The 22047-nt window shown below is 44.8% G+C and overlaps 1 protein-coding gene across 1 annotated transcript in view; it reads left to right on the top strand.

The window, feature by feature from the left end:
- The window catches only part of A2ML1 (alpha-2-macroglobulin like 1), a 52993-nt gene that overhangs the window by 5347 nt on the left and 25599 nt on the right, over nucleotides 1-22047 (top strand). The window contains 16 exon segments of the mRNA XM_083483292.1: nucleotides 68-120; nucleotides 1563-1583; nucleotides 1780-1939; nucleotides 2800-2884; nucleotides 3962-4094; nucleotides 4928-5042; nucleotides 7142-7251; nucleotides 7904-8071; nucleotides 10472-10708; nucleotides 11597-11657; nucleotides 12468-12613; nucleotides 15986-16135; nucleotides 17536-17706; nucleotides 18090-18180; nucleotides 18327-18468; nucleotides 21813-22041. Of these exon segments, the coding sequence (XP_083339418.1) occupies nucleotides 68-120; nucleotides 1563-1583; nucleotides 1780-1939; nucleotides 2800-2884; nucleotides 3962-4094; nucleotides 4928-5042; nucleotides 7142-7251; nucleotides 7904-8071; nucleotides 10472-10708; nucleotides 11597-11657; nucleotides 12468-12613; nucleotides 15986-16135; nucleotides 17536-17706; nucleotides 18090-18180; nucleotides 18327-18468; nucleotides 21813-22041 (2072 nt within the window).

Below are 22047 nucleotides of genomic sequence, written 5' to 3'. Positions count from 1 at the left end.
GGGAATGAGGCCCTCTCGTAAGATCTGCACTTTAAGAGGGTCATTTTGTGCATTTGTTCCGTTGCAGTGCAATTTCGAATCATCACCCTGGATGAAGGATTTATGCCGTTGGCTACTGAGGTGAGAAATGTGAACAGGGTGTGTGGAGGAATAAGCAAGACAAGATGGGAATGACCTGGCCTGGGCACTTCTCCTCCACCATTTATATTTCTCCTCGCCTGAGTACAAAAGTATTTAATGATGAGTTCAGCAAATCTGTGCGTAACAAAACTCTTGACAGCCGCTTTTGTTAAAGGAAGTCTACTCTGAGAGCAGCTTGCGCTTGCATGTAGTGATCGATGGTGCGTTTAGGAGTTCCCAATCCACAAGATTGGGGGGATTTTTCAGGGCTTTTATTTTGGTGAAAGAGAGAGCCCAGGTCTTTCTTGCAAACTTTCTTTCTGGCCTGGTTCCAAAAACAGCAAGATTGTAGGTTTTTTTGGTAATCTCTAGAAACACGAGCTGACAATGTGCTCATAAGTGATAGGAATGAGAGGAAGGCTGAACCACCCTCCCAAATAGCTTTTATTTTATTTTATTTCCCACGCACCAGATGTAGAATCCGTGGAGAAATGGTTTGTCTGTACTCAGAACAGGTAAAAAAAAAATAAAAAGCCCCAACAAAGTTCAGCAGATCTTCTGCACTCAGTTTTCTGAACACCTGGCAGCTTTGGGGAAGCTAAATAGGGAATCATCAGTTGCTTGACATGACATTGTAGCTATGGCAACAGTATGGGATGTTCAGGAAGTTTCTGAATGGCTAGGATTTATTGACCCAGAGGGCATAAAATCCCAGAGTGTAGAGGCTGGGGTCTACAACCTTTAAGACAAAAAGAGCCACTTGGACCCGTTTCCGAAGGGGGAAAAAACCTGGGAGCCGCAAAACCATTGTGACATTTAAAACAAATATATCTCCGGAGCCGCGATCTGACAGCGGGTGGGAAGGCGACGTCGGGACGGTGCGTGACTAACGCACGCACCGCCCCCATGCGATGTCACAGCCAGTACAGTGCCCGCCACAGTGGGGAGTGTCGGGGCGCACAATGCGCCTCCTCCCCTCGCTAGTATCCGCCCCGGAGCCGCGGCAGAGGTGTAAAAGAGCCACATGCGGCTCCGGAGCCGCGGGTTGCAGACCCCTGGTGTAGAGGCTGGGGTGCCATTTCACTGCAGATATTAGAAGTGGGGGAGCAAGAATATGCCTTTCCTCCTCTCTGCCTGCCTAGCAAAACGCGTTTGCAAAAAAATAAATCCCTTATCTGCAGTTAAAGGTACTTACTCATCCTTTGCATCTATAGGAGTGAGTAAGCTGCAGCTCTCCTAATGTTCTTGGACTCCAATTCCTGTCAGCTCCGGCCAGCACAACCAATGGTCAGGAATGGTAGGAAATGAACTCCAGCAACATCTGTAGGGCCACAGATTTTCCACCCCTTCCCCTAACTTGATGAGTTGCAGGATGGGAATTGTAGTTGGACGCATTACTCCTGTTGGAGACTAAAGTGATTGCCTTTTGTTTTCTTCTTTAGCATCAGCTGGTGGAGTTGCAGGTGAGTACCCTCACGTTTCCCAGGGATCTTCTTCAGATGTAATTTGAAACACACACACCAATGTGGGGTGGAGGGCAGGGGAGAAGACTGAGGAAGTTGCAGAACTTCCACCCTTTCAGAGATGCTTCCTAGCCCTTCTGCAGGTATGTGCTGCAATAATTCATGTGTTTTATTTTTTATAAAAATGTGATTACAGGATCCTGCAGGCAACCGAATTGCACAGTGGAATAATGTGCAACCAGACAATGGGGTTGCGCAACTGTCCTACCAGTTGGCTGCTGAACCAATGCTGGGGGTCTACAGAATCATTGTGGATCATGGGAAGGCTTTCTTAAGCTTTGAAGTGCTTGAATATGGTATGAAATGAGTTTTGGAGAAGCATTGTCTCTTCCATTCATCACTAGTTAGAACTCAGTTTCTATCAACAGATATTGGGGACAACATCTGCCTCAAAACGCTACCCACTGATTTGGGAGCCTACCTGCCTGATACCTGGTGAACAAAGCCTGTTTAAAGGTGGTAATGTTCCATTGGGCACACCTGGTACATGTTAAGCCATGGTTCGAGTTCAGTCTCTGTTGATAAAGGATGAAGTTCTGTTTTGTAGAGTCCTTTCTACCTCTGCAACACAGCCTCCATAACAGCATCATAAAAACCTCCCAGGTGAAGTAATCCAGTCTCTGCTTATTAGAAAATGTCAGTTTGGAAAAGAATGCATGTAAATTTGTTAACTGCCTCTGTATCTAAGTTCGTAGTGCTTAGTAGAGCCAGTGTGGTGTAGTGGTTAAGAGCGGTAGTCTCATAATCTGGGGAACCGGGTTCGCGTCTTCGCTCCTCCACATGCAGCTGCTGGGTGACCTTGGGCCAGTCACACTTCTCTGAAGTCTCTCAGCCTCACTCACCTCACAGAGTGTTTGTTGTGGGGGAGGAAGGGAAAGGAGATTGTTAGCCGCTTTGAGACTCCTTAGGGTAGTGATAAAGCGGGATATCAAATCCAAACTCCTCCTCCTCCTCCTCCTCTTCTTCTTCTTCTTCTTCTTCTTCTTCTTCTTCTTCTTCTTCTTCTTCTTCTTCTTCTTCTTCTTCTCATAAGTAAAAAGGAAAGGCAACAGTTTGAATCAACCCACTTTAAAACATGCCAAATGCCAACACACCTTCTCTTCAAGCTGATTCATGGTATACCGTGTAACAGTCTCTTCTCTTCCTTCTTCTCCAGTGATTCGCAAATTTGAAGTGGTGGTGGTACAGCCTGCTATCATCTATTCAGCAGACAGCAACTTTCCTCTAAAAGTCTGTGGCAGGTATACATATCAGAGCACTCATCACTTTATTTGGGAGGGCAGAGCAGAGCTCATGACCTCATTTGAGCGTTATTTAGCTGTTTATCTACCTTTTTTTCTGTTGGAATGAGATTGGAGTAGTCCACACCTGCAAGTATTTGAACTTATCTATGAGGAACAATTTTTGTCTTTCCCGTTCATTCCCTTTTGTGTTTGCCCCTGTCTTTTGGTTTGTTGATTTTGTTATGTCGTCTAAATGCCAATAGGGCATGCAAGCTGCACATGCACCTTGTTTTGTTTTTTAAATTCCCAGGAAGTGCACAAAAGCACACAGTCAGGCATTTGTAAATTCCCAGCACACACTTTTGCAGTTTCCCGGTTTTGTGCAAATCTGATAGTTGCACATGCTCCCCAGTCTCTGAGCAAGGAGCAACTCCAGGGGTTTCCAGTGCTTTCCAGGGTCCAGTTTCCCTGGAATGAAGCTCAGCGGAGACTGTGATGTTTTTAGGATATATGGCTTTATTTACACATATCTACAACCTGAGCCTAGAATGGAGGGACTCACAGCATTAACACCATGGATGCAGACAAAGGAGCTAAGATGAATCTAAGCAGTGAATACAATTAACTACAAAGATCGAAAGTTTGATTCGTTTGGAATAAGGTTTATAAATAACTAAGAATGTTATTTTTAGCTGAAAGCAAAATAGTGGGTGGTTTTCAGGCTAAGTGGAGAAGTATCAATGAAAACACTGTCTGTGGAAATTCAAGGAGTATCACGGCATAGCTGAAGTCTGTGTGAGTGGCATAGCGGGGCAGAAATCAGATTATCAGCACACACACCCTCTGAAAAGGTACTCGTGTACCTTTAGCATTTGCATGACAAGTACAAAATTTAACCAGGGAAGATTTCCCTTGCATTAATATAAAGCAATAGGGAAAGTTTCTCATGTTAATTTTCCGTCTTGATGCTATTAAAGACATAGGGGACCTGCCAAAGAAAAGCTGGCAACTCTAGGCTTGTGTACAGCACATAGAAAAAGGAAAATAAAAAGTAATGGCTGGATTTATCTCTACTCCCCGCCTCCCCCTTACTAGGTACACATACGGCAAGCCGGTCCAGGGTTTAATGCAAATATCCTTGTGCCAAAAAGCTTACCGTTATTTCTGGAGGTCACCAGATACAACAGCTCCACCGCCTACAGACATCTGTCAGGATTTCAAAGGGCAGGTAATGGTGATCAAGAGGGGTTGGTGGCATAGCTGTCAGCTGTCCCTTATTTGGCGGGAAAGTCCCTTATCCCAGCGCCATGACCTGCTGCTGTCCCTTATTGATGATGTCCCTTAAATTTCCCAGTTTCAAAGGAAGCAGCTCCTCTCCCTCCCTCTCTGCTGGCCAGGGAGGAGGGAGGCTCCAACTGTGTTGCTTGGCTGTGTTGCTCACCCAATAAGGAGTCTAAGAACGACTGGGGGGTGGAGCTTGCATGCTTTGTGCCGATCAAATCGGCCATGTTGCCTGGGGACTCGCCTTTGCTCAGTGCTTCCCAGCAGAGAGGTGACGGTGGTTTTCCTTGTTGCATCCCCTTTGCCGGGTTGCTGTGCTGTGGGAACCACTGCTTGAGGCTTCGTTTGGCTGCTGGTTGACTAAAATCTCTTATTTTGGCTGCTGATCCCTTATTTTTGAGGCTGGTCCCTTATTTTCAAATCTGTAAGTTGACAGCTATGCCAAGTTGGTGGTATGACTGGGAGAAAAAAAGCTCTAGGGCTGGAGGACAGTGAAAATGAGGGGGCTCAGGAATAACCTGATGCTTCCAAAAATCTTAAATGTGCCATCCCAGGTGAGGCCCTGGCTTGGAAAGGAAGCTTATCCTGTATTTTTCCGCTGGCCTGAAATTTTCTCTTCGGTGCTCCAATTATTAGCTAGATTCTGACGTTCATTAATTTCTACTATTCACTAATAGACTCTAGTACCCCAAATCTGTAACAACCTTCTGAGGAGTAGGAGGAAGGCTCCATGAATGTGTGTTCATTCCCGAAGCTACCTTCACTGTCTGTTTATTTCAGACTGACAGGACTGGCTGCTTCTCTGCTGTTGTGGAATTGTCACAGTTCAGACCTTCGAGCTACGAATACAGCCACAGCATAGATGTGGAGGCCTCCTTGGAAGAAGCTGGAACAGGTAAGCTCTGGTGTTTGCAAGGATATGAGGAGCGAGGGCTGTGTGTGTTGGAGTGCAGGTGAGAGACTGAGCAAAGGAAATGGTCTCCTTTCAAATCTGCTTGCGATTTGGGGAACATCCTCAGCCAAAAGAGAGCGAGAACGCGATTAAAGGAAGGCATGGTTATCTGTGGAGGTGAAGCCACAGGGCCATGTACACCACTCAACTTCAGGAGAAGAAAAGGCTAAGGAGTAAACCCCACACAAATCTGGAGTGGAGTCCCTAAGGCGGTCAGATGGTACCTTGTACACCTCCTTCTGGCAACTCCTGAAGCCAAGCTGGTGCCAAACGTATTGCTCTGATTTCCTTTTGTTGTAAACAAAATCTGCCCTTTTTCCCTTATGGGGTATCCAAGAGCCCGTATAGAGTCCTTACGTGGGTTCCCTGTTGGTAGGAGAAAATAACAGGCCAACCAGAGAATATTGAGAAGTAAAGCAGCTAGTAAGCCTGATCTTTATTGAATTGTTGCAACAGGGTGCTCACCTCACATGCAGGAAAAGAGGACCTAGAACCCAGGTGTGCCCGCTCTTATATAGACATTTTAAATTCCCTGCCCTGGAGCTCAAGACCACCCCTCCATACATCATACCTACATCACAGCAGGGGTGTAACCCAAGACCACCCCCCACAAACATCATACCTACATCACAGAAAAGGTGGTCTACAACAGAAATTTGAATGCTGTTGTTTTTCCTGTCTGTCAGGTTATCTGATAATGCCTTATCTGATTGCCTTTCCTGGTAGTCTGGCCATTCCGTTGAGATGGTGCTTTCCCAATTCCTGAGACAATGGGAAGGTTCCCTCATCCCCTCCCTCCTTGCAGAGAAAACATTTGGTCAGTTTGGGAGTCAAAATGGTTTCAGGTCGGTCTTCCTGTGCTGATCTATGTAGGCGCTTGGTTGGTACATTTATGAACATTTATTATATATATAAGACCTTAAACTTTATTATTACACTTTGCACCACAACAGCAAGACCGAGAGGGCAGTCTTGTTGTCTGGGCAGCCCAGGACCTCCATACACACTGCCCCAGAGATGTCACTTTGGTACTGCTAACGCCGTGGTTTACTTCACCCGTGACTATTGAGACAATAGGGTGCCAACAATGAGTTGCTGGCCCAACTTGGGCATTTGTCTTATGCGTTGAAAAGGTCCTGCTATGTTGCACAGTGAGCCTCCTTATGTAGAGCAGGCTCCTCGTCGGGCAAATGGTTGCCCTCCAACCCATGGAGCAGGAAATGGCAACAGGGGGTGGAGTTATCAAGCTTGTCCCTGCTCTCTCCCTTCCCCCACCCTCGTGTTGATTCAACACAGAGAACTTATGCCTGAATAATAATAATAATAATAATAATAATAATAATAATAATAATAATAAATAATAATTTATTATTTATACCCCGCTCATCTGGCTGGGTTTCCCCAGCCACTCTGGGCGGCTTCCAACTGAATATTAAAAACAGTACAGCTTCAAACATTAAAAACTTCCCTAAAGAGGGCTGCCTTCAGATGACTTTTAAAAGTAAAATAGTTGTTTATTGCTTTGACATCTGCTGGGAGGACGTTCCACAGGGCAGGCGCCACTACCGAGAAGGCCCTCTACCTGGTTCCCTGTAACCTTACTTCTCGCAATGAGGGAACCGCCAGAAGGCCCTCGGCGCTGGATCTCAGTGTCCGGGCTGAACGATGGGGATGGAGACGCTCCTTCAGGAATAGGGCTATTGACAAGAAGTGTTCTTTCTCCCTGTCATCTGCAAAGCCATGTCTTAGTTTCTGTTTCTTGGTTGCACAACAGAATGCTTCGAACCAACCTTTTTAAAAAGAGGAAAAAATAACCATACGTTGGCATCTACTGAGTGCCAGTACTCTGAGGTCTCTACTACCTATGGTTGAATAATCCACCATCATTGACTAGTTCTGGTCTGTATCAGTTAGGATTGCAGAGTATCCTGGTTAATATTGGAGCTCATTTTTCCCCCCAGGACGATGTGTGCATGCTGTGTTATACTTTGCAAAAATATCCGACACTGCTAGGCAGGGTTTTCTGTGTTTGTTTTTTACAGGAGTACAAGCAAATGTTGCTCGTCAATTCTATATGTCTGATCAAGCTGGAGCTATGAACTTTGTGGAGACAGATGATTACTACCATCAAGGTTATCCCTTCAGGGGAAAGGTAATTCCTATAATTTTCAAGAACTTCCTAGTACTCTTTGGCGCAATATTACAAATGAGCTCAATTGACCACATGATTTCAAACAAACACTCTCCTGCCAAACCTCCTTGCCCTCCCTTTACACCTGGTGAAATCAGCCATCCCTTTATTCCTTGCCAACCCTTCATACCTCTCCCTTTACATCTCACCTGCCTCAGAACTTACCATACTTCTTCATCTTGCCTGGTCTGTGGTCCTGGGTCACTTCCCTGCCTGTGTATCCATCCTCCAGTTCCCTCCTCTGCATCTCCATCTCTCATCTCTTCTTGCCACACCTGTGCCATCCGCCCTCCTAGCAGCTCAGCAGCTCACCACACTAGACTTTGCAAAACCACCTGTCTGTGGCCAAGCAAACTGCAGTGTGACAACATCATTACAATTTTATATATTGGAGAGAAACCCCATCTTCTCCCCCATTTTGGGAAGATTCTCTTTGCTCTGAAAGTCCTCTTTCTTTTGCGTCTGATCTATCACCTAAACCCTCTAATAGAGGACTTGTTTTCTAAATGTTTCTTGAAGACTATGACAGATGTCATGAGGCAGCTGAGAAGCAACCGTGGATAATTTCAGTGATGTAAGTAAATCTCAGCTCTCTTCCTCTTTCTCCTCACAGCTCAAAGCCCTGCAAAGAGACGGCTCCATCATGAAGAACCACGATGTGTTCTTAGTAATTAATTTAAATAACAACCAGACCAACATGCTGCTTACTACGGACAGCAATGGCATAGCTGAGTTTTCGTTAGACACAGAAGCGTGGAATGGGAAAGGGGTCTCTCTGGAGGTGAGAATACTGCTCTGCATTCTGTGTACACCACATAGCAAGAAGCAAAGGCATGGCTTCAGAACAAGACTCCAAAAACATTCTCTCCAGACTTCCTTGTTTCCATGAGAAAACTTGAATGGAAAAGCCATGCTTGGAATTTGCTCCAGCTCCTAGACTATAACACATAGTAAAGTTTGATGGACAAATGGCTTTTTTTCTAGCTTCTCCTTCCAGCTGCCTATTAATCAGCAGAGAACAAAGTACATCTGGAGGATAATTAATGTAATGCAGTTAGGGTGGTAAAAATGATTTCTATGCCACTTTTCTGCTATAGACCACCCCTCCCCCAAATCAAAATGTGTATGGTTTAAAATACAGAATAAGCAATGATATCAAACTTTCATTAACATTCTATAAACCAGGCTTGTTCAACTTCCAAGAGACTGCAATCTACTCCCACTATAAAAAAAACTGGCAGTGATCTACCCACTGGATTCTGGATTGAACAAAATTGTTGGCCATATAAACCATAAAACTCTGACCAGTTTGCCTAGCAGTAAGGTAGCACTGTGGGTTAAACCACAGAGCCTAGGGCTTGCCGATCAGAAGGTCGGCAGTTTGAATCCCCACAACGGGGTGAGCTCCCGTTGCTTGGTCCCAGCTCCTGCCAACCTAGCAGTTCAAAAGCACGAAGTACAAGTAGATAAATAGGTACCACTCCGGCAGGAAGGTAAACGGTGTTTCCACATGACCTGGAAGCTGTACGCCGGCTCCCTCGACCAATAGAATCATAGAGTTGGAAGAGACCACAAGGGCCATCGAGTCCAACCCCCTGCCAAGCAGGAAAAGTGAGATGAGCGCCGCAACCCCAGAGTCGTCCACGACTGGACCTAATGGTCAGGGGTCCCTTTCCCTTTCCCTTTAAGGAAGCAGAATAAGACACAAGTCCTCAGCAGCCATACATGAGACAAGTGGAGCAGGTGGAGCAGAGTCCACTCTGGATATATTAGCAGGGGATCAGATGCAGGAAGGGAATCACTAAGAACTGGGTGGGAAAGGAGGAGAAGCTAGGAACAGGAGCTGATCGTCTTTATATATTAGGCTTAAATTGCCTGTAAGCCGCTCTTGTGGTGCTTTATGGAAGAGGAAGCAGATGGGAGACATACTGTGAAGGAGCACTCTGTGCAACATGGGTCTTGCATTGTCAATACATTACAGAGCCATTTTGGGACAGAGGTGTTCTAGGCCTGAAGTGTGATAGTGGCTGTATCCTCTTTCATACAGGATCAGTTCTGCTTCTCCCACCAGATGGTAGTGTTGCATCAAACATATCTTGAGTCAAGACAGCTGCTAATTTAATAGACACAAGCAGGGCTTTTTGCAGCCTGAACGCATCAGAACTCCCTTCCAGCACCTCTCAGATGGGCTTCCCATTCGAAGAGAATGAGGGAGGTGTTCATAGTGAGTTCCGCTGCTAGAAAAATAGCAGTGGACGCAAGCAACTAATTACGGCTGTCTCCTGAATCAATCAGTCAATTAAATAACCCGTATACATTTACATATGAATAGAAAAATAATTTTGAAGAAAGAAATACATACTGAATTTGGCTTTAGGTGCTGCTTGCTGCAACATACACTCCTAATCTTAGGTCTTAACTTCACATGCCAAATGGTTAGCAATAAAGTTGTGATTTGATTTTTGATTTTGATTTTTATTTTTCTAAATTAAAGACCAGCAACACCCCCCTTACCTCAGATTGTTGTCCAATTGCAGCATATGGAGAGGGGAGGTTTAAACCTTCCCTCCCCATTCACCCCCCCCCCCCACAATTATCGTTTGGGGCTCTTCCATTGGCATCAATGTGTGGGGTAGGGATTTAGAGATCATGGATGGGGAGGGAAGCACTTAAATCTCCCCTCCCCATGTGCTGTGCTCCTGATAATAATAGGGGAGGGAAACCTAGAATTTATTTATTTTTTCACACACAACGTGATTGTTTTTGATTTGAGTTTCTACTGAAATGAGGCTGCATTTTAATGTTGTACTTTAATGTTGTTTTTAAGTTGTATTTTAATCAATTGCTTTTATACCTGGTGTTAACAGCCCGTCTTGGCTGGGGAGGGCGGGGTATAAATAAAAATTTATTATTATTATTATTATTATTATTATTAATAATAATAATAATAATAATAATAATGCCATCAATGTTATGTTTAGTTTGAGAAGAAGTATTCCCTCATTATGAGAGTGAAGGGTAATGCCTCTTTTAACACTTTTAATATTTTTAAGATGAAAATTAAAGATTCCACATGTCTCCTGATTTCTTAGGGAGTCTTTTTGTCGGTAGTCAAAGTTCTTTTGATCAGTCACTTTAACTGGTTGTTTGACCAAAGGCTGCAACTTTATCTCTTTCCCAGGGAAGACTCCATCTGGAGGATCCAGTATATGAACCAGGGAAAATCAATCAGTACCACCAGAACGCTTTCCTCTATCTACAGCCTTACTACACCACGGCAAAGAGCTCTGTGAAAGTCCGGCGGGTGCCAGGGGTGCTGCCTTGCAATCAGGAGCAGGAGGTTCAAGTGGATTACAGCATTAAGGACAGTGATCTAGGCGAAGAAGGCAAAGCGAAAGGAATCACCTTCTCTTATTATGTGAGCGTCCTGGCTGAGGACAGAAGGGTTGGCAAGACAAAAAAGCAACAAGCCAAAACTAGCTGGCCAAAGAGAGAGGACAGGACTTCAGTTTTCACCCTTCCTGGTTCAATTCTTGGAGTGTTTTCCAGGAGAATAATAATAATAATAATAATAATAATAATAATAATAATAATTTGAACCCTGCCCATCTGACTGGGTTGCCCCAGCCACTCTGGGGGGCTTCCAGAATATATAAAAACATAGTAAAACATTAAACCTTAAAAAGTTTCCCTATACAGGGCTGCCTTCAGAAGTTTCCTAAATGTTATATAATTCTTCTTCTTCTTCTTCTTCTTCTTCTTCTTCTTCTTCTTCTTCTTCCTCTTCCTCTTCCTCTTCCTCTTCCTCTTCCTCTTCTTTTCATTCATTCATTCCCTGCCCATCTGATGGGTTTCCCCAGCCACTCTGGGCAGCTCCCAACAGAATATTAAAAAACCCGATAAAGCATCAAACATTAAAAGCTCCCCTAAGCAGGGCTGCCTACAGATGTTTTCTAAAAGTCAGATAGTTGTTTATTTCCTTGACATCTGATGGGAGGGCGTTCCACAGGGTGGGTGCCACCACCAAGAAGGCCCTCTGTTTGGTTCCCTGTAACCTCACTTCTCACAATGACGGAACCGCCAGAAGGCCCTCAGAGCTGGACCTCAGTGTCCGGGCTGAACGATGGGGGTGGAGACGCTTCTTCAGGTACACTGGGCCGAGGCCATTTAGGTCCTTTCCTCTACTGCTTCCACACTAGTGCCCTAATGTCTATGGCATCAAAACATCTGCCGCCTGAGAAATATGTCTCTTAAGAGTGTCCCTTTCTGGATGTTTTCATTCTGTATATGCCTCTTCCTTCCCCAGGTGACAGGAAAGGGGAAAATCCTTATGCATGGACAAAAGAATGTGGGTAGCGATGGTGAAGGTAAGTCTATCTGTCAAATGCCTCCCCACTTTTGCAAGTTTGACTCGCTCACAACTGGGTATACATGTGGCACTGGGAAATAGTTAAATCAATCAATTTAAACTGCAAAAAGGAGCTAAGTCGGGGGGGGGGGATGGCCTGAAAATAATGGGAAAACTTCAAAAATTGTGCGAAAAGAGTGGGGGAAATGGCTAGCAATCCCAGGAACCTTTGCAACTGCTATTCCACTAGTCTTTGCACCAACCTTTGAAGCCTGTGGAGAGTTGGAGTTTCAGAAAGGAGGTTTGGAAGACCAAAATTTTAATAAGAAAAGATATAATTTACTTTAAAAACCATTGTAAACAATTAAAATTATTCTTTGTAGGATTGCAATAATACTTGTAGTTTAATGTTGAATTTCAGGTATAATGGAGATTTTTAAAATTTGGATAAATAGACAAGATGCAGGAGGAAAATGTTAATATAAGGACCCACAAAGGGGCGGAGGGAAGTTCAGGAGACTCTTCAGAATTCTCTTTTTATGTTAAATAAATTTATTTTATTTTATTAAACTAAATAAAAATTTAAAGGGGGGGGGGAGGTTTGAAGGGAGCATTTGTGATAGAGTTTGGTGGATTTCTGTGACTTTTTGGCAGAGTTTGGCTTTTTAGATGGTGTCCCCGCTAGACTACAGTATCATAGGGACAATACCTGGGAATGTAAGTGGAGAGAAAAAAGAGTGAAGGAGGGAAAGTCTGGGGTTTGGTGTGGGTTAAGGAGTCATACTGATGACTGAATTCTCCACTCAGAAACCTTCCTACCCTCTTTCAGGTCTGCAAGGAACCTTCTCCATTTTTTTGACCTTCACCTCCGACTTTGCACCACAACCATCCTTGGTCGTTTATTCTCTCTTCCACGATGGAGGCGCCATTGCAGACAAAGTCAGCTTTGAAGTGTCCATGTGCTTCAAAAACCAGGTGAGCTGCAAGGGCCATGGTTCCTAGCGGCAGAGTACTGGCAAGAAGGTGAGTGTTAGAGTTAAATGCCTGAGTGGATTCAGAATCAGAGAGACAGCAGAAATCGTTCCATCTAGCCTAGCAGATATTTTGCAGATGAGTTGTTTACTCTGGAATTATCACTCACTTTTTATGAGACAGCCAAACGGTGTCATCATCAGATTGTTGACCTTGAGAGTTTCCCCTAGACTGCCTGTGTATTTTAGACCATAGAAAATATCCCCGCCCCCTTTTCCCCAAGTCCAATATCTCTGATGTGTGGACAGTCAGAAGCAGAGTTGAGGCTCTTGACGCAAAGGGCAGCAAGCTGTTAGTTATTTAAGATATTGTTACTGTCTTTTTACTGCCAGGGAAGTGGAAGAGGTGCTTGTGGGAGGTACTATGTATCTTCTTGACTTGGGACACAATTTGCTTCCTCGGGCAGTAAAATGGCTTGAACCAGTCCTAGGAAAACCCAATAAGAGCTGCAAATAAAACGTTTTAAGTGTGTTGAAAAGTTCATTATACAAATGTGACACTAGATGGCGATGGTGAGCTATGGTAAATTCAATATACTTTTCAAAACTTTTTTTAAAAAAGCATTTTCACAACATTTTTAATATATGTCTAGATTCCACCACAGCCTGTTATGCATCTGTTAGTCACTACTGATGGGGAAGCTTGCTAGTGTTTATTTTGGGTGGAGAGTTTGTCACATGTGTGGTGACATTTTGGTGGTTAGCCTCTAAAACCACACCCCTATTTCCAGTTGCTCCTCACCTGAGCACAAAGGAGCCATTTTGCTTCCAGTGGCCTCCAGTACAAAAGGAGGGGGGGACTATTCCCATTGGCTGCCTCAAAGGACTCAATATGTCCAAGGTTCAGTTCCCGGAATCGCCAGTTAAGGTGAGGAGAGACTACTACCTTAAAACTCAGGAGGCCCACTGCCAGTCAGTGCTGAACCAGATAGACCCAGTGGTGTAACTTACTATAAGGCAGCTTCCTGTATTCATGGACCTGATTCAGAGGAGATTTTCTCTCAAGATCTGCAAACCGTAAACATGAGAGATTATCTGAGAGGCAGTAATCCCAGCCGATACATCTGGCACACACACACACCCTTGATATTGAGGTCTTGCACAAGATCTCTTTATCACTTCTGCACTCTTGTGCAAGACCTCTGGATTATTTTTTTAATGAAAAACAAAGGGTAGCTCTGTTTTTTAATCCCTTCTTTGATAGCAGAGCTGATCTGAGTGTCCTATGACATTACAATTTCCTGCTTTCCTTTGTGTGAAGGGACAAAAGCCACAGCCCAGGTACATTCCATCAAGACCCACTTACTGGTGTGGATGGCAAGCAGCAGAACTGAATGTCATCAGACATGACTGGGGGGAAATAACCGGAATATCTGGGTGTGACGTTAACATATGAGAGTGCTGGAGGTGAAATAGTTAAACAGCTTAACCAATCAGAACCCAGGGGGTGGAGTCAGATAGACTATAAAACCAGCTCTGGAAGGGGTGAAGGGGGGAGCTTGTTGGTTGGTTGGAGTGGGAGTGAATTGGGATAGAGTCTGTGGGCAGGTTGAGTTAGTGTAGCGAAATAAGCTGAGTCAGGAACAGTTAGGGGCTAGGAAGACAAGTAAATATCTGAGAGGTGGTTTATTGAGTGAGAGCAGGAAACAGAAGTTATATATATATATTTTTATAAAATATTTATTAAAGTTTCACAAATTATATAAACAAACACCATAATACAAACAACCACAAACAAACAAAAAGAAAAACAACAAGTATAATTCCAAATCCTTATTTTCTTAAAACTTACTTCACCGACCTCCTCATACCTCCCCTTTCTGCATTCCAATTTCAAATATTAGTTCAGCAAACCCTCACCCTTAATTTTATCTAATTGTTAACAAGGAAACGGAAGTTATAGGTCTGGATAGGCACCCCATGAAAGTAATTGACTGATACCGTTTATGAAACCACACGCTTGTTAAACTGCAGTAAATAAACAGAAGTTTATGTTCCAATTTAACCCTGACTGGACTCAGTATTGTACCAGATAGGGCCTGGGTGGTGGCAGTGAGGAAGAAAGTGGTGTCACAGGGATCAATAGACGGTGAAACATCCAGGGACCCTGTGTGATCGCCACAGGAAAGTGGCTCTCATGAGCCAATCACGTACCCAGAAAATGGGGGGGGGGAGATCCGAGGTACCCCTTTGCAAGTACACCGCTGCCTTGAAGCACATGGAAACTTGATTTTAATTTTTTTTTAAAGGCAGGACAGGGTAAGGTTTTTGAAAAGTGGTGCTCAGGTCAGATGATTTATATCCTCCCCTCTCCCACCCACACATGTGTGTCACATCCACTGGTGTGGACAGAACATAGCAGGATGTGGAGACTCACAAAGTGCGGTAGCCCCAGCTGTGTGGAAAGTCAGTTGCAATTCCCCACAGTGGAAGAGCAATGGTGTTAGGAGCTACCATCATGATTGGAAGAAATATGATTTGGGACTAATACACACACACACACACACACACACACACACACGTGAGGAAGGAAGTAGCTGGGGCTGCCATCCGTCTAGATTTTCCCAGGCACATCTGGGAATCGGGTTCTGAAAATGGCGTCCGGGCGGACTTTTGCCAAATTGGCAAAATGTCTGGGATATCTTGGACGAATGGCAAGTAGGGTGATTAAAAATAAAAAAGCTTTAAAAATTAAAAAAAGCCTAAAAACTTAATGAGGGGGGGGGGAGAGATGTTCCCCTCGAAAAGCTCAGGAACTTTGTCCGGATTTTCACTTTTGGGAATATGGCAAACCTAAAGTAGCACTATAGAAAATTAAGAGTTATTAAAGGGAGCTTATTGGGGGCAGGGAGATCTGACTTCAGGGACCTCCCTGAGGTGCATTTTTCCATGTGAGTAAACAGTAAAATAGTCTATCCAGTCTTAATCTGTTAGTAAATGTTATATTCTTCTTCTTCTTCTTCTTTATTTATTTATTTATATCATGCCCTTTTTCCAGACTGGAAGTCAAGGTGGCTTACACAAATTAAAACAACACAGATAAAACACACAGAGCTAAAAAGATATAAAGGATAATTGTGAAAAAGAAATTAAACTCTCATAGAATTAAAATAATATACAAATTAAATACATATAGTTAACACAATGTTTAAAGGTCAGAGAAAGTTTCAAGCACCAGTGCCACAACTGAGTCAGACAGATGTTTTCTGGGTTGCCCATTCTAAAATATGATTGCCTGCTTGGTAAATACTTGTCTATGGTTTTATGCCCCCTGCTTTGTTTTGGCACTTCTGATTCTGAGCATTCACTTCTGCAGGTCAGCCTGGGGTTATCTCAGCAGCAGGAGCTTCCCGGAACAAGCATCAACCTTGAACTGAAGGCAACACCTGGGTCACTGTGTGCCATTCGGGCTGTGGACCAAAGTGTCTTGCTCCTCAGGAATGACAGAGACTTCACCAACACAACCGTAAGGCAGAGCGAGAATGAATGAAAATGAGATATGATGGGCAGGGCTGGGCACTTATGCACTGTACATGTACTCCCGTTACACACAGAGAGACTCACTAACATAATTGCCATTCATAATAAAAGGGTGAACTGTTCACAGGATGAGAGAATAAACTTCTTAAGAAAACAGCTGCTGAATTTTCCACCCCAGTTCCTGGGCAATTGTGCATCAGGTTCGTTTGAGAGGAGCACAGAGAAAGGCGTTCTTGAGAAATTTTCTCAAGTTTTCCAAGAGCATTTTCCTAGCCATGGCGGTCTTTCTCCCCAAAGTCCTTTCTGGGCAATAACATATCACTTGCTAGTGCATTCTCTTGCTTAATTTGAAAAAAACTCACTTGCACCCACTTGCTTTCCCCCCTGTAGATGGCTGGAAAACAAGTGTCTGTGTATTATTTTGATGTAGTGCATCAATTTCTTCTTGGGCAGCCTTTCTCCATAAATGAGCATTTGCTGAATTTCTTTGCAATCAGAGGATTCATGAGGCTGCATTGCCTTGCAGTGTAGGACAATCTTACTAGTGGAATGCCATTACTAGTGCCTGTCGGGATGCTGTCAGCGGCTCCCAGCTGGCTGGCCCAGGAAAGTATAAAGACAAGGAAAAGTTTCTTACTGTCCTTTTTTATTTCAATCTTTACAGAGAGAGGCTATAGAACCCAGCCTCTTGGATAATTGCCTTGTCCCAAGTGAATTTCCACCCCTCATCTCTCCTACTTCCTCATGCATCACTTCTACGGGTGCTGCTACATGCCTTCTGTCTTTGAGCTCTTTGCTCTCCTACTTTTAAGGCTCGCCGGGTTGTGGGAGTTGGAGGGTCTAGAATGCTTTCTAGTGACAACGTGTCAGCCAGCAGCCCCTCTGATTCTGCCTCCTCCTCCTCCTCTCCCATTATTTCCCAACTTTCCCCCTCATCTGCCTCTGAGTTGTGACCTCCTGCAAACCACTATTGTAAATCTATACTGTCTTCCTCTTCCTCCTCCCTGGAAGGGTCAAGGTGGGGAGGTGGTCTCCACCATTCCTCCTCTGCCCAGTCCCTGCCAGCGCCTGATATCCAGTTTTGAAACTGCATCAGTATCCTCATTACATTCAGAGTTTGGCGTTTCCCCATCCTGTTGTCCTTCGACCCCATCATCATTACCGCTGCTAGGAGTTTGGAGATCTTCTCCTTTCTTATCTCCAGATCTACGTGGTGTAACTTTGGAAACTGAATTTGGTTATTCAGTTGTAAGTTTTGGAAAATATATGAGAACTTGTGATTTATTCTCTGATGGTTTAGAATCGTCAGATATATATCCTTTCACATCTACCCTCAGCAACTTAATTCACATCCTTTTGCTTGACACGCCATGTGTTCCTTTGCAGGTATATGACAGGTTCTACTTCCTAGGAGGGTATCCTTATCAAGTCACCGAGTACGATCACTGCGATGGACTAGGACCAATCGGCGACCCTATGCCACTGGCACGAAGCAAGCGCTACAGCTGGAGGCCCTGGTTTGACGATGGTGGGGTAGACTTCTTCAGTTTCCTCAAAGTAAGTGCTCTTTATTATGCAGTTTTCAACTGGAATAGGGGAGTTAGTGTAGAAGAGGCACTGAACAGCATTCAGGGATTCCCAGATCCAGATTAAATTTAAGAAAAACCAGGCTGGCATTTTGATGATGAACCTGTGTGAGAATGGCACGTGCCAGCTGTTGAGGTTGCCCAGCAAACTCCCTTTTGGAAACAACCCATTTTTCACTTCATATCTCTTTAAGAAATCGTGTGTGTCTCTAACCCTAGAGAAGGGGAGAAGGAGGGAGGAAAGGAAGACATGAGTGCTGTGCGGATAGATGGAAGAAGGTATAAAAAAAGCTGGCACCATTGACCTGCACAACTAATGCGATTCCTTTCCTTGGTCTCTCTCACCACTGACAGGTTATGGGGCTGAAAGTCTTGTCAAACAACAAAATTAAGAAGCCAGCAACATGCAGGCATCACTACTCTCCCTATGGCATGGTTGCTTCAAGTAAGGAGGTTTCCAATTCCAGATTATTGGTGTATGTATCTGTGCTTACCATGTTGAAGGTGGTTTGACAGAGGGCTTAGCCACACTTATCTTTTGCCCCACACTTTCAAGGCAGAAGTCTAAGCATTTCTGTTTTGTTGGAGCAGGGTTGCTTGGAGGAGGTTTGCAGTCAGGGAGTAGACCGGCCCTCGCATCTGAATCCCGTCCTTGGTCATCTGACGCAGACGTTGATGCTCAAGTCCGTCAGAACTTCCCTGAGACCTGGATCTGGAAGCTGTATAATGTTGAGTAAGTTTTGATTAATTCCTGAGCATGGGCATAGTCTGGGGGGCAGGGAGGGGCAGCTCTGTTAGGATATAGTACCGTTCCACCTTAAAAGGGTACAGGCATGACTGTTGTGTGTCACATGCCTGTTCACTTCCAGCACAGATATTGCTGGGAACTTCCGTTTGTATATTGCTTTTGTGTTACTGCTGTTTGGCTGGGAATGAAGGGAAGCAGACATGTTTTCCTCTGTTCCTGAACTATGCTGAATAAAATGCTGTACAGTGGTACCTCGGGTTACATACGCTTCAGGTTACAAACGTTTCAGGTTACAGACTCCGCTAACCCAGAAATATTACCTCAGGTTAAGAACTTTGTTTCAGGATGAGAACAGAAATTGTCCTCCAGCGGCACGGTGGCAGCAGGAGGCCCCATTATTTAAAGTGGTGCTTCAGGTTAAGAACAGTTTCAGGTTAAGAACGGACCTCCGGAACGAATTAAGTACTTAACCTGAGGTACCACTGTACATTACGCTTACACATTTCTCTGTCCGCCTCTTCTGCTGTGAGAAGATTTACACACTCTGCTGATAGAGCATGCACGGGTCTCTAAATGTATTTGAGGCTCGTGTCACTGATTGGTGCTGTTCCAAGGGAGACCGTCTGCCGGCTGGTAGCTGGAGCCAGCTGGGGGCCTGCCTGATGCCCCCGTCTCCCTGGCAGTATCCCAACAAGCTCCACCCCCCCCAATCAATTAAAATCAATAAAATACATAGCAAACTGAGGTTCTGCCCCCCCCCCAAAGACCTGCCCCCCACAACAAAACCCTGGCTACACCCATGTTCCTGAGATGGACTCCTCCCAGATCTTGTGTTTAAATCACCGTATTTTTCACTCTATAAGACGCACCAGACCATAAGACGCACCTAGTTTTTAGAGGAGGAAAACAAGAAACAAGAAAGCAACGCAAAGCCTCTTGAGTGAAGAGGTAGGAGCGCTCCCGCTGCACTCAAGAGGCTCTGTGTGGCTATCCCTGAAGCCAGAAGAGCAAGAGGGATTGGTGCGCACCAATCCCTCTCGCTGTTCTGGCTTCTGGGATAGCTGTGCAGCCTGCATTCGTTCCATAAGACGCACACACATTTCCCCTTACTTCTTAGGAGGGGAAAAGTGTGTCTTATAGAGCAAAAAATACGGTACATTTCTCCCAGTTTTAAGTGAAATAAATATGGCAACACTAACAGCAGCCAAATATATCATGCAATACTGGGATTTCTACTCGCATTTCTATTCCATGGTACATGCTCATGGTCAGTGCTTTTTTTTTTCTAAAAAAATGTTTAGGGGTACTCTCATTTTGACTCAAGAAAATCACCATTTTCTAGTTTAAATCGGGGGAAATAAATACAGTAAATCGACAAAAGTACAAAGATGCACAAAATGTTTAGGGGTATGCGTACCCCTGCGTCTCCCCAGAAAAAAAAGCACTGCTCGTGGTACATATCAGGAAGGAAGAAGAAAATACGAAGGTGACACTCATCCTTCTTGCAGCTTGTCCTAACTCCAGAAAATACTAAGGCCTTACATGACGCTAAATGTGCAGCGGCCAACCACATTTGAGGTTTTTGGTTTGCTTGTTTATTTAATAGAAAGCATGGAGGGGCTATGTTTTTATTGGGACTGCAATGCATGGGGAGGTTTTACCCTTCCCTTCCCCTATTACCAAATGCAGCTAAGGGAACTTTTGCAAGGGGCTTGATCCAGATTGGGGTTCTGCTGCAGCCCAGGATCCAGAGCAGCCTCTCTGCCCCTGCTATTTGCATTCAGGTGTTGCAAATGGGAACACTTCATTCAAATAGCTGGAGAGGGAGGGGTAAAGGGTTAAATCATCCACTCCCACCCACCTTGTCCTCCCACGCCAGGTTCCTGACCTTGCTACACAAGCCATTCATGCAAACACATCGAGTTTGGCAACGATTTTAGACTGCCCTTCAGTAAGACGGAACCTGATAAATGGGCAACTTAACATTCAGTTGAAAGAAAAACGTATTTGCCTGGAACCAAAAAGTCAATACAGCTGGTACTTCCAAATAGGTATACCTGGGGTGGACAGGGGTTGCCACCATATCAGTGTCCACCTCCCACCTGTGAGGTTACCCATAATTTGTCAAGGCCAGCCCTACCAGGTAAAGGGAGGTGGTACATTACAAGGTGACAGGTTTTGGGATACCCCAAAAAGGAAGTGCATTGTCACCGATTCAATTTATCATTATATTTTACCTTCCTGAATGACAGGTGCCATTATTTGCCTCAAGCATCAAAAGGTCTTATGCGATCTCTGGTCGTGTTCATCTAAGGGCCAAATTACATGGACTTTGACCATGTGCCCAGCCGCTTTTCTTCAACCCCCCAGAGTGGTGAAATGAGGAGGCTTCAGCCTAGGACTTGCCGATCAGAAGGTTGGCGGTTCAAATCCCTGCTCCTGCCAACCTAGCAGTTTGAAAGCAAGTCCGAGTGCAAGTAGATAAATAGGTACCCCTCCAGCGGGAAGGTAAATGGGCGTTTCCATGCGCCACTCTGGTTCACCAGAAGCAGCTTAGTCATGCTGGCCACATGACCCAGAAGCGGTACGCCGGCTCCCTCGACCAATAAAGCGAGATGAGCGCCACAACCCCAGAATTGGTCACAACTGGACCTGATGGTCAGGGGTTAGCATGGAAGAAGCAATTTAGTTTTTCCTATGGACAATCATGTTTTTGTTTGTTTCAATTATGCAAACAATAATGCAAATAAGTTGACACATCTTACACTACTCCCCAAACATATCAACAGTAAAAAGCAAGCAAACAAACAGATAGATAAATACATACCGTATTGGCCGGAATATAAGCCTCACTTTCCCCCCAAATTCCAACCTTGAAAAGTACGGCTTATATTTGTGACCTTACGGTATGCTGCCAGGAGCGCAGGGCAAACAGTGCCAGGAGCGCAGCAAAATGGCGGCACCCCATGCATAGTCCCCCATCCTCTCCCCCAAGGCCGGGAAGGGGGAGAGAGAGAGCGAGGAAGGAAGTGGAAAGGCCACTGGCAACGCAGAATGGCTCCCCCCCCCCAAAGTATGCAGCCAGGAGGCGAGGAATGGAGCGGCTTATATTCGGATGTTGTTGTTTTTTCCCCTCCCCCCCATCAATTTTAAAGGTGTGTCTTATATTCGGGTGCAGCTTATATTCGAGCCAATACGGTATTAACCAAACGTGGGCATGCGCTTTTGAAATGCACGACCTCTGTTGGGGCAGGAGGGGGGCGGGGAGAAATCTCCCTTTTGCAAGGCAAACTGCCATCTCCTGCCCTCACTTCCCACATTCTTTGTAGTCCTTCAGGTGAGAAGTCAGTGGCGCTCACAGTTCCGGACACCATCACTGAATGGAAAGTCAGTATGTTCTGCGCCTCCCAAAGCAGTGGGTTGGGTATTTCCCCGCCGGCGAGGCTGACGGTCTTTAAGCCTTTCTTTGTGGACGTCACCCTGCCCTATTCCGTGGTTCGTGGAGAGTCATTTCCAATGATCGCCACCGTCTTCAACTATTTGAAACACTGTGTGTGGGTAAGG

Source organism: Podarcis liolepis (genome assembly GCF_965112155.1).
Source record: "Podarcis liolepis genome assembly, chromosome: 17".
NCBI classification, from domain to species: domain Eukaryota; kingdom Metazoa; phylum Chordata; class Lepidosauria; order Squamata; family Lacertidae; genus Podarcis; species Podarcis liolepis.
Note: the sequence above shows the minus strand (reverse complement) of the source record. Positions and strands in the feature narration are given on the sequence as shown.